Source organism: Antedon bifida, chromosome 1 (genome assembly GCF_963402885.1).
Source record: "Antedon bifida chromosome 1, ecAntBifi1.1, whole genome shotgun sequence".
Taxonomy (NCBI): domain Eukaryota; kingdom Metazoa; phylum Echinodermata; class Crinoidea; order Comatulida; family Antedonidae; genus Antedon; species Antedon bifida.
In genome coordinates this window covers 8,701,335-8,714,080 of record NC_136226.1, presented here as the reverse complement: position 1 = coordinate 8,714,080, position 12,746 = coordinate 8,701,335, and the positions used below count along the sequence as shown (strand labels likewise).

Here is a 12,746-nt window from a genome sequence, read left to right as displayed (position 1 = left end):
TACATCAGTCTTGTGTTAGCGGATGTATTTTTATTATTTGAATATAAACCCTCCAATTCATCCGCCATGGTGCAAGGTTGTACTAAAGCTGGGTTCACACTACGATGAATTTGAAGTGGCTGTATTTACCAAACACGTTACCGTTCGTCTGTGTAAATTGGCTTTTATGTAGCAAAAACATGCCCTATGTTTAGAAAATTTATACATCAGTCTTGTGTTAGCAGATGTATTTTTATTATTTGAATATAAACCCTCCAATCCATCCGCCATGGTGCAAGGTTGTACCAAAGCTGGGTTCACACTACGATGAATTTGAAGTGGCTGTATTTACCAAACATGCAGTGAGATGTTTCCATTAAATACCAATGTTTATCAGAATGTTCTATCTAGCCAAGATGCTTACAGTATATTGTTTCCTGTTAGTACATTAGTTTAAACTGTAATTGTAAACAATTTTTACTGGTAGCGTGAAATGCTGAGCACTCCCAATTTTAAATACAAAAACAAAACTAGAAATACGATTTCCTTATTGATAAACAGAAACGACCCTTTTAAGACTTCCTTGTTATCAATTTATTTTAAAAATTATATTTCATATATTTTTCCCACACTGGTACCCTTTATAATGTATTCATAATTTGGTGCATTTATTTTAATGAATCAAAAACTGTTCTGTATCCTTTAACATTGTAGATGGTAATCCATGGTAATTCATAAACACAGTAGTGATGGAAATGTTAAATTCTTCGTCAATAATTCTGTTCTAGTTTTGTTGTATACTTATCCAGTGGATGATCACGAACATATTTTTGAAGGTATGTACAAGACAGCCTAATTAGTGAGTCATCTTGGTTGGAAAAATGCTCGAGGGCAGCCTATTTAGAGAAAAAGTACAACAATTTAAAAAAAGTATATACATAAACCATACCACTTACTGATGATTAATAATATGATATGAACAAACATGAAAACACAATTACTAATATTACAGTAGTTAAATATTAACCATATTAATAGTTAGTTCCCTGTGAACTGTATAGATAGCCACTATACTTTTTTGATACTTTGATTGGAAAATAAACAACTCCGAACTTTAATTTTAAGTGGTTTGTTTACAGTATTAACAGTAATATCTTCGTTTCCTAGCGAGACTTTTTAATTTGCAATTGTTAGATTTTTTACATTTAACAATTTGAAAATCTTTAGATGTTTACAAATCACTTATTTATTTCGAAGATCTAGTGGTTATATAAAGGGCACACAAAATATGTATTGTATATGTAGGTCTTTATACTGTATAGAGTTGTGACATTCAGGCTCCGTGAATCACATGGTGCACATCAGACATGTTTTATGTCATTTTCTCCACCATTGATACTGTACAGTGAAGTACCAAAGTACAATTTTTTTATATAAATAACAGCAAATTGTCGCAAATTAATGATGAACGAGTCTCCCATAACAACCTGAATTAACAACTATTAGTGGCGGACAGACACCTTCGTTTCATATCAAACCGCTTCTAAATATTTAAATGTAGCAACTCTTTACAGTTTATACAGTATCGCTTTGTAAATGATTACATTACAACAATACACAGATCAAAAATAAACTAAACATTAATAACTAAAAGCAGATAAGCATAACTGACAAATGTAAAGAATATTAAAATTTTAAAAAAACAACATCCATCGCGGAAATAACCTTGACAAAAGCTAAGAATCTTATGAGATTTTGTCAAGGTTTTGTTTAAATCCTGATACACAAACAAAAATGATATATTAAAGGAAACACTATGATTATGTTGAATTATATAATCAAACACACCTTAGCCAGGTGCTTAGCCACACCTCTTCCTCTGTAAGCCTCTGGAACACCAGTGTGGTACAAGTCTACTATTCCTGGAAGAAGCTCATATTGTAAAACGGCTGGTTGAACATTACTACCTGCAAATTTTGTAATGATTGTATTTTATATTATATATATATATTTTTTTAAAGAATTAATTTAAAAAAAAAAACCATGTGCCATGTTTTTTGTTTCAAAAAAAAAAATATGAAAACGGTTACTCGTACCGTACAGTATAAAGGTGAAGTAAGATGGATAAGTAAGAATGTGTGCAATGCCAATCAATAACAAACATCATTAAAACAGGGAGTTGTTAATTAGACAACTCCCTGATTAAAATGTAATTGTAAGTTTTTTTGTTTTTTTTTAAAGGTATAGTAGGCCTACCTAAATAAAATGGATGGAAATTTATTTAGAAATACAATTTATAGGCCTAGCATATCCTTCGGAAATTACTTTATTATTATCCTACTGTATTACCTGTGTTATCGAGTACTAAAGTAAATTCACGTTTGTCTGAGTTATGAACAACGGCTAGGCCTAGTTCACTAGAACATGTTTTGTCTGATGTGCTACTCACAGACGGACGGGTGCTCATCATTCTAGTCAAAAGGAATGAACTGCCACGATTACGTTGGCCTAGAAAATAACCAAATGATTTAAGCATTCCAAACTTTGTTTGAAATAATAATATCAATATGAATTGTTAGTTCAGGCTTAACTTATAACATAGTATATTTAGTTAGTGTCTTCTCTTAAGATTTCCTCTTTAAAAAAGCATAAAAACTAACACAAACAAAATATGTTTTGTTTTGTTATGCTTGACTGGACCGGGCGTCGTCGGCGTATTTACTGTTCACAAACATAACTAAGATCTGTTTTAATATTTATTTTTGTTTATGATTTGATAAATATGTTATAATAATAAAATAAAATCGCTAAAAATTCACTACATTTTTTTAATCAATAAAAAAGATACGTGTTTTTATAAATATACAATCGATGTAAATGTTTGTGCAGTGGTTTTGGAAATTGTTTATAAAGCCTACGGCGCCATTTTAAAAACTAAAAAAGTTCATCAATCTCATCGATCGGCGATGTATTTTTTTGTCACATCTAAATACCTGAAATAAATAAATCATTATTATATATAAAGTGTAAGTATTGAATATTAGGCCTGTTTAGGAATGATTAGGTTTTACGCCTATCTTAGAGCAGTAATAATGTTGAAGGGTAGGCCTAGCCTATAATTAATAGGCCTAGCCTAGATAGGGTTATCAGACGATCGGGACCACGGACGATCAGGCCCAGACGATCGGGCCCACTTCAAGACGATCGGGCCCAAATCGTGAGACGATCGGGCCCATCAAGGGTGAAAGACGATCGGGCCCAGAGACGATCGGGCCCAACAAACAAGACGATCGGGCCCAAAACATTCTCAGAAAATTTTTAAAAATAAATACGCGAATACAAACAACACAATAATAAAAATCAAATCAATCACATTTATTCATAAATCGAGAGTATTGGTAAGAAATTCTTAAAACCAGTAGTGTTAATTAGGGGAAAATTATGATAAAATCAGAAAAAAATCTAATTAACCTTTTTAATTAAAATCTCAATTACGCAAGAAAAGCACGTTGACACTAGCAGTAGGAATTAAAAATGATGAAATGTGGCACATTATTTTATATAACACAAACGACTATCGGGCCCAACGCTAAGACGATCGGGACCAACTGGTAAGACGATCGGACCCAACATGGTTCTGAAAACACTGGACGATCGGGCCCAACTGGTATGACGATCGGGCCCAACGCTAAAGACGATCGGGACCACGTTTTCTGGGCCCGATCGTCTTGGGCCCGATCGTCCGTGGTCCCGATCGTCCGTGGTCCCGATCGTCTGTTCCCCCTAGATAGAGAGCATAGTTAGGCTATAAAGGCTACACATCATAGGCCCGATGAAGGCCTACTAGACTACCTACATGGCCTAGGCCATCTAGAATGGGTGGGTAGGTAGGTAGAGAATATGTGTAGGTAGGTAGAGAATATGTAGGCCTAGGCTAGGCCTAGTAGTACATTTATGTTTCTTTCATGTTTTAAATTCAAATTTATCGCTTCTAATATGAAGTCAAAGTGTTTTTAACTGTTAATGTTAACTAGCCTATTATGCCTAGGCTATAACTGATAAATATTTTATTTTACTGATTATTTGTATACAGGAGATGCCATCAGTAATGTTTACATCTATACCAGCAAGGTCAAAGGGCAGTACAAACTTTGAATCATACTACAATAACTTATGTGCTTTGCAAGACTCTGTTCCAGTACAGTCTGTAAAAGCTCATCTGGCTGAGGGCGCTCTCGACATTAATGCAGATCGTATCCGACTTCCAGACTGGGGGCCAATCTTAAATTCAATTCGCATTAATAAAAGTTTGTCATTCATTGGAATCAGAAGTTATTTTCAACAAACAAAAGATAGTGGTAAGATTTTCAGTACTACTGTACTGTGATGACAGTAGTAATTACTAATAATTAATAATTCAGACATTCTCAACTTGACTTTTGTTAAATCAAATGGTACCGTAAACCATACTTTATTAATGTTTATTCGGCAACCTTTTAATATTGTACATTCATGTTCTATCTTATCAGATGATGCCTCAGGAAGACATGGTGTGAGACGGCGCCCTCCTGCTGTTCGTTCTAAAGAGGTGGTGAATCGTCTGAGTCTATCATTGAAAGAATGTTTATTAAATAGTCGCAGTTTACAATATTTAGAAATACAAGGCTTACCACTTAAGGAGAAAGACATCACTAATTTATCAAAGGTAAATGTTGCATTTGATAGTCTATAAAAACAATGAAAATAAGAGTTTGGGAAGTGAAAAAGTAAGTAATCAATATAGCCAGATATCGTAATTTATATCTGATCACTCTAGGCCCTGTTGACACAAAACGCTGGCACTTTTTGACTAAAATGTGCATAAAATCAGATCGGAATAAGTTACAGTAGATGCATGATCTTGGTGTTTAAACAACATGTACAGGTACTGCGGACAGGATGTCTTTCAATTTCATAAACATTAGTCCATTTAAGTGATGTTTTTTCTATTTTGCAATACTGTATGTTTATTTAGGTTGTTCAAGGTGTCTGTTTATTTCTAAATAGTTGTTTAAAATATAGATAATTTTTTTGTTTTAATAGGGTTTATCAAGAGCATCTTCATTGGAACATCTATCCCTTGAAGGCTGTCGACTAAGTAACAAGGCTGTAGCAGTGCTTTGCCACAACATCCGTAATTCAACAGCACTAGTTTCTTTAAATCTAACTGGATGCGGTTTAACCTGCAATGCTGCTCAATCCATTTCAAAAGTCGTTAAGGTCTGTTGACGTTTTCAATATGGGAATTTTTAGCAGAGTATATAAATCTTAAAGATGTATTGTCCCCCTGAAAAATAATTTAAAAAAATTTTTTTGTTGAATATGCCATTTTAATGTCACATAATAGTTATTGACCTCGACCAAAAATTGGATCGAAAAAAAAAATTATTTACCTGAAAAAACTGGAATTTAAAGCAAAAAATGGTCAAATTGGCTGCCAGCCAATGGATTTTTGGTTGAATTTAAAGATGTATTGTCCCTTGAAACACAAAAAAATGAAGGTCAAAATATTCTTAATTTAAATTGGCCATATCAAAGTAATATTAAAGTTATTCACTTTAAGTCGAAAATTCGAGGAAAAACAACAAGTTTACGTAATTAACAGGTAAATTAATTTAATTACATTTCTTCTAGAAAATCGTCGCGAGCGAAAGTAAACAAAGATTTCAAACCACGAGTATGCATTATGCATGATGTTAATTAGGATTGTTTACAACTCGTCACGGTTGAGAAGGTGTTTTCACACAGATCTCGAGGATATTTTATGATTACTCATACAGAGTAGCCAAACAAGCATGTTGCATTATGAGATATGTTTTGATCGAAAACTTTGACTGGAAGTCAAAGTTATTTTTTGAACATAAAAACGTCTGTATTTCAGTTAAATGATTTTTTTTTTAACTAGTTTTTGGTGAAAGTTAATAACTATTATGATACTTCAAAATGACAAACTTTTTTTCGAAATATTAAAAAAAAATTTTTTTGGGAATTAGTCAAAGGGACAATACATCTTTAACCATTTATCATGTTATTTTATAAGTTAAAACATTATTTTTTTCCGTTTTTTTTTTCTACGGAAGTGATTCACTTTATTAAAAACTACAAAATAACCTATTCAAAATCTGATTTATTTATTTTTTTTAAAAATTTTTCATGTTTTTGGGGGGACAATACATCTTTAACTGTAACAAACTTGCATGCATCCAATTCATTGTTTTTTATCGAAAAGGTCAAGTGTGTGTATAGGCCTTGTCTATGCTCCATTTTGTTGTCTTATCAGCACAGGGAACTAGGTGCATGATCGACAGATAAAAATGTTTTACTTTCGATACACATTGGCACAGTTTACCGTTGACCACTTTCAACTGCAATAGATGTTGTAATCCTTCTATTAATTTGCGTAAACAGCGTACCTTTGTGAAAAGTTTTTTTAATTCAATTTGGTTGTCATTATAAATATCAATATTTATTTTAATTCTTCTTGATTTAAACAGCATCAATCCACAAGGCTCCACAGTGAAGCATGGAAAGAAAGTCTACGCTACCGTCGTCCAGATCTGGATCGTATGGCAGGCATTCGTAGGATAACTCTGAACGGAAACCCACTGTTGAATGATGAAGGTGCAGCTGCATTTGCTGATGCAATAAAGGATGATCTTTGGTTAAAAGGTAGAATTTCTTTTTTTAGAAACAAGGCCTACTATACTCAAGGAGCAATGTGTAGTGTGTCTGCTCACACTTGGCATACCAATCACAGTCACATAACATAAGGTTTGTGCATGAAGCGATGATGTGGCTTATGATGTGAAGCTAGAAATAGTGGCCCACATTCTCCACTTAACTTAGATATTTTCCCTTTAATCAACCTAAATAAAACATTTACTGTAATTGAGAGGAGATCGTATTAGTCTTTCCCGCGCTAGTTTTTGACTTCCGCTCTTATTACATTTAGTGAATTGTCATGAGTCAATCTTAATATATATCCGATGTGCAGACAGTACTGTTTTGGTCTTATTAAATCTCGTTTGGAAATGATATGTACAGTGACTCAGAACTGGCACATTATATAGGCTGAGCCATTAAATGTGGGACACGGTACACTGATTATAAACACAAAGAGTGCACAAACTTAACGAGCATGCTATGTAATATGCTAATAGTTATCGAATCTACAGAATCTGTTTCAAAGTTCTTCTATTTAAATGTTTCATATCTACAGCTTTAGATTTACAGAACTGTGGCTTGTCTAATACAGGAGCTCAAGTATTGCTAAATGCGTTGCATCAGAATTCAACAATTGTTGTTCTTGACTTGAGGAAGAATCCTCTCATAGGTATGTTGTACTAAACATTAGAGATTATGTGCTTGAAAAAGATAATACCAGACTACAAGAAAGTGTAATCACCATCTACATAAATGTTGTTTTATATGGTTTTTAATTATTGATATAATTTAAGAACGCCTATTTTATAGATCATGAAATAGTGAAAGCAGTAATAGAACAAGTGATGATCAATGGAGGTGGACATGAATCAGAGGTAATTATTTAATTTATTTTACCTATTGTCACATATTCCGACTTTGTATGTTTCCAAGTGGTTGAAATAACTGTAGGAATCCCTTGTTACAATCATCTAAGCAATTGGATAATTTTGTGATATTTTACTGTACTGTACTAGAATTATTATTCATTTCGTATTTCAACATTGTCTTTTATTCCTATATGCTTCTTTTGTTTTAGGATGTTCCTTAGTATTACATAATATATAGAAAACAGCTTAAAGAAAGCTGTAACAGGAAAGGACTTGAAATAGAGCATTTACAAAATCTACCAATGTTTTCACTGACAATCAATTCTAACTTCTAATATCTTTTTTTCTTCAGTATAAGTGGCTTCGAAGCAGTGAATCAACTGAAAAACCTACAAGAAGAAAAGTTAAGCATGTCTCAACTGCAGTAAGTAAGAAGTCATCAAAGCCTACTTCTACAGTTCGTGTAAGCAGGTCAAGAATTCGCTCAAAATCTGCTGATGGTAGACTAGCTAAGAATGATGTTCCTACTGTGAGACGGCCTGGCCCAGGATTCGTGCCATGGCGAACAGCAGCTAGAGCAGTTACCAGGTACAGTACCATTTCATTGGATGTAAAGTATATTTTTATGCAAGGTATACTTTAAGAATCTCAACAATATGAACTCCCACAAAGTAATACTCTGTACATTAAAATATTAAGTCAATAAAAACAAATGATGAAATAAACTTATGAACAGGATTCTTTATTGTGCTCACTATACCTGGCAAACACAATATGACAATGATACAGTGTCAGTGACTAACAAATTATAAAATATTTGTGAATTTCTAATACAAATACAACTAGACATCCAGAACACTAATTTAACCAGCATGCAATACAAAATCTCTGACCAACAAATATTAATTTTATCATATTCTTGTGACAGAAATATTTATTACCAGTAACTTTCAACAATAAAATCATTTTTGTTTCTTCTATTGCTAGAGCTACATCCGCTGAACGTGTGAAGAATGATTCGGATGTAAGCACCACCCCTACGAAAGATTCACCAGGTGTCCACTTCCATTTAACCACTACCTCAACACCAGCAGAGAGTGATACTAGTGTAAAAGATACCAGCTCATATGATAAACTCCATGGCTCACCAAATAAATGGAATGAAAGGATGGGAAATAACAAGAAAAGAGTAGATAAGGACGACAAGAAGAAAATAGATAAGGAACTAAGAGTAAGTTTTAATCTAGGATCTCCCCTGGTACCATGTATTATTCCTCTGAATGTATGTTTTTTTCTGTCCAGGTACCTTTTTTCTCCTCAGGAACCTTTAAATTTTATTGCAGGTTCTCCCCAGGTACCTGTATTGATCCAGGTTCTCCCCAGGTACCTGTATTGATCCAGGTGCTCCCTAGGTACCTTGTATTGATCCAGATTCACACTCCAGGTACCTGTATTGATCCTGGTTCTCTCCAGGTACCTTGTATTATCCAGATTCCTCCCAGGTACCTTGTGTTGATCCAGGTTCTCTCCAGGTACCTCTATTGATCCAGGTTCTCCCAAGGTACCTTGTATTTATCCAGATCCCCCTTCCCAGGTACCTTGTATTATTGCAGGTTTTTTTCAGGTACCTTGTGGTATTTTTCTCCAAAATATATATTTTTCACTTCAAAAGTAAATTCATAGCATAATTCAAATTGTTATTTTTATAGGTAGAGTTAGAGGAAATTCGACGCCGCTATGATGTTGAGAGTCAGGCCCGCAATGCAGCTAATGCTCGTCTGATAGAGGTAGTCTTTTAAAAATTCTTCTTTCTGGCAATATTTCAAAATGATACTGTGGCAAATAAGTTGATTTCTATCACATTTGATTAACCAGAAGGACTTTCATTTGGGTCAAAGTTGACAGTCACTTTGAAAAAATTAATGAGAATACTTCACATAACATATTTACAGTCATGTTCTTTGTTAGGTTACATATACACTCAATTTTCTGACTGGGTTTGTAAACATGCCATTTATAGTTATTTTGCTTGACTGGGTTCATGATATATTAAACATAGTTATTATTCTACCCATACTTTCTTAATGTCATTACAGAAATGTTGATTATCATTTTCAGCTTGAAGTTGAGAACAGTCGTCTACGACATGAAATTCAGTTGCTACAGGCACGAGGTGCTTCCTCACCGTTCAAAAAACAACTAGATGATAAACCTGATGCCGTTGGTGATATTGATGAAGCGGTTTTAGAGAGCATTGAAGAATCATTCAGAAAATTCCACACTTTTCTTGATTTATTGAGAGATGCAGGGTCAGTTTAAATTTTTATTTTAATTTATTTATAAAGGACAAAATAATACCTGTTAATCAGGGTAATATTAGGGTGCTTATGATTTGTGATGACCTAAAGCTCTGTCTACACTATCAAACTAGTTTGATATACCCAAATATGGTAGTGATATGCTAAATATGGATTGGTAGTGATATGACATCATCATGTCCATATTTGGCACATCACACAAAGTGTATACAGAGCTTTAGACCTACACATATTTATGTCCTATTTCACGATCAAGTTGGAACACCTCTACTTACAGTCTTATTCAATTGGAACACTCTAGCTAAATTTGACTATATTTGTAAATTGATATCATTGATAAGCAATATCATAAAGATCAGACGACTGAAATGTAATGATTGCAATCACCATAGCGTTTGTGACACTGCATGAAATCAAATCATGACCATCATAATTATCTGAAACTCTTATTGTGGGTGTTCTAAGCGTTGAATTGTTCCCGTTTTGTATATTGTTTTGCTTTTGTTTTGTGTGTATCTCTCCATTTCTGGAGGCTTTTTAAAATAAATTTTGAAATTTAATCCGTACCAAAATGTTTTTTTTCTGCAGATTGGGTCAGCTGTGTAATCTTGTTGGATTGTCGCCAGGTGATGTAAAGGATCCCTCTGTGTTGTCTATCCTTCAAGATCATCAACCAACACCTTTTAGCAAGGCTACGCATCAACAGGAATTTCCCGGAAACCATCACAAGAACTCTGTGCATCAACAGGAATTTCCTGGAAACCATCACAAGAACTCGATGCATCAACAAGAATTTCAAGGAAATCATCACAAGAACTCTACTTATCAACAGGAATTTCCCGGAAATCATCACAAGAACTCTATGCATCAACAGGAATTTCCCGGAAACCATCACATGAACTCTACGCATCAACGGGAATTTCCCGGAAACCATCACATGAACTCTATGCCGTTGCAGCAATATAATCAACAACCAGTTAGTTTTGGTGACCCTATACCACCACCATTACAACAGCAACATGGTGTAACTTCACATATGAACACAACAAATTACCATTATTCAGCACAGCCAGTACAAATCGGTCCTTCAGTACCAATCCAAGCACCAGTACCTGGATGGGTACCACGGTCATCGGTAACACCTATACCACAACAATACTTTTTACCATCGGAACCAGGTTGGCAACCACCACCACCACCCACCGGTTACACCTCTCCTTATAATATGCAAAATATTCATTATACACAATCAACAGTTGCCTCTCAACCCCAGCAGCTCTCACAGAATCAAGGCATAATGAACCCTCCACAGAGGGAAATGATTCCCCCTTCAACTGTTACATACGATGCTGATAAACTTCACATGGTTGGTCCATCTCAAACACAGGATATCTTGGACCATAGGGGGAATAATAAATTAGTTACTACCTCCAGCTCAGAAGGACAAGATGCTACAGAGACTAAGAGGTATCAGAATATAGTAGAAAGTGGCATAGCAATAATTCCAAACGTATCTTCCGCAAAGAACATTCCAGAACTGCCAGCAGATGCACCTGCCATGCATCAGACAACTAATGATATATTAGGGGCGAGTTCAGATATACAAGAAAATAATAATGACTTTGAAAAAGGGCTTGTTATTAAAGGAGGAAAGGTGGAGAGGTTAGAAAACACTAAAGATATTCATTATGTTAATGAAGCTGATAATAAATCGGGTACTAAAGGGGATGCTGATTTACCCCCTGCCAACCACTTGACATCACCTGATAAAACCTCTCCAAATAGGACACCATCACCAGTGTACAGCGACAGTTGGGCATCTGGTAGCTCCAAGCAATCAAACATTCACTCTGAAAGAAGCGTACAAGAAATTGGTAAGCAGGACAATTTTAAAAGTGAGAATTCTGCTAGGATTTCTGATTTAGAAAGTGACCGGTCATCACCATTAGACATTGTTGAAGAAATATTAGATTATAGTTCAGATAATGAATTCTAGTGTTGTAATCTGTACAGTACTACCATACCCAACTGTGTGCCGCCAAAATCTTATGAGCTGTATGCAAAGTTTGTTTTCCGTATGTAGGTGATGCAGAAGTCATGAATTATTCATTATTAAGTATCCGTTGATCATAGTTTTTCTCTGCTAAACCTAAGGCCGTGTGGCACAGTGTGTTGGACTACTGATCGTGGGTTCGAATCCAACCTTAGAGGTTTCACAACATTAGGCGCTTTATAAATCCAAGATATTTATTATTAACCTAAATGTGAAAAACAGAACAGCATTCGTGGTGTTTGAACCCACATAAACAGCATACAAAGAGCACAGAATAAGCCATTCGGTTACACAGAAGAATGCTCAATAGCATGTTCATTAGCAATTGTAGTTGTATCAATTCTTTCGTCATACATGCTAGGGACATTTAAATAATGGATAGCTCATGTTTTTAGCGTCATCTTCCTGCGAAAAGAAATGAATTTAAGTGAACTGGTTGTAAATATTCACGAATTGTGTATGAGTGTAGTCCATACGACTTACCGTTTTAATATCGGGTGTATATTCTTTGTATCAAATGAAAGTATTCAATGCTTAAACAGCTGTAGTATTTGTATATATGTATAGTAATTTGCCAACATTTATTTTCAGAAATACGTGATAATTATAAATAATGATCGTTGCGTCTTCTTGGAAGGAATAATTCAGTTCAATAATTATGCGATTATATGGCCATATATGTGCATATATTGTGTTAGCATCATCTTATAGAGCCATAGTAACTAGTTATGTCAAAAAATAAAAGGGTTGAAATATGGCAGTTTTTTGAAAATTTCCCTTTACTATAGTACAGGGATTTTTTCATAAAATGCCCAAAACATCCAC

At 34.4% G+C, this 12,746-nt stretch overlaps 2 protein-coding genes across 3 annotated transcripts; one reads left to right on the top strand and one right to left on the bottom strand.

Annotated features, from left to right (window-relative positions):
- Positions 1–516: 516 nt before the first annotated feature.
- LOC144840504 (protein NATD1-like) lies at positions 517–4,097 on the bottom strand. The gene is made up of 4 exons (XM_078696335.1): positions 4,056–4,097; positions 2,329–2,487; positions 1,828–1,946; positions 517–875 (listed from the first exon to the last, which is right to left on the bottom strand). The coding sequence occupies exons 2-4, from the start codon at positions 2,447–2,449 to the stop codon at positions 750–752; spliced, it is 366 nt and encodes a 121-aa protein (XP_078552461.1). The 5' UTR covers positions 2,450–2,487; positions 4,056–4,097; the 3' UTR covers positions 517–749.
- LOC144840494 (centrosomal protein of 78 kDa-like) lies at positions 2,900–12,460 on the top strand. 2 transcript variants are annotated; one of them, XM_078696324.1, is made up of 12 exons: positions 2,900–3,005; positions 4,073–4,334; positions 4,509–4,684; positions 5,062–5,238; positions 6,513–6,687; positions 7,238–7,351; positions 7,492–7,556; positions 7,903–8,138; positions 8,538–8,781; positions 9,260–9,337; positions 9,669–9,859; positions 10,457–12,460. In XM_078696324.1, exons 2-12 carry the CDS (start codon positions 4,076–4,078, stop codon positions 11,862–11,864), a joined length of 3,123 nt encoding a protein of 1,040 aa, XP_078552450.1. In that variant the 5' UTR covers positions 2,900–3,005; positions 4,073–4,075; the 3' UTR covers positions 11,865–12,460. The 2 variants fall into 2 exon arrangements, with proteins under 2 accessions (XP_078552450.1, XP_078552440.1); XM_078696314.1 differs by having other exon boundaries at positions 4,073–4,337.
- The last annotated feature ends 286 nt before the right edge of the window (positions 12,461–12,746 follow it).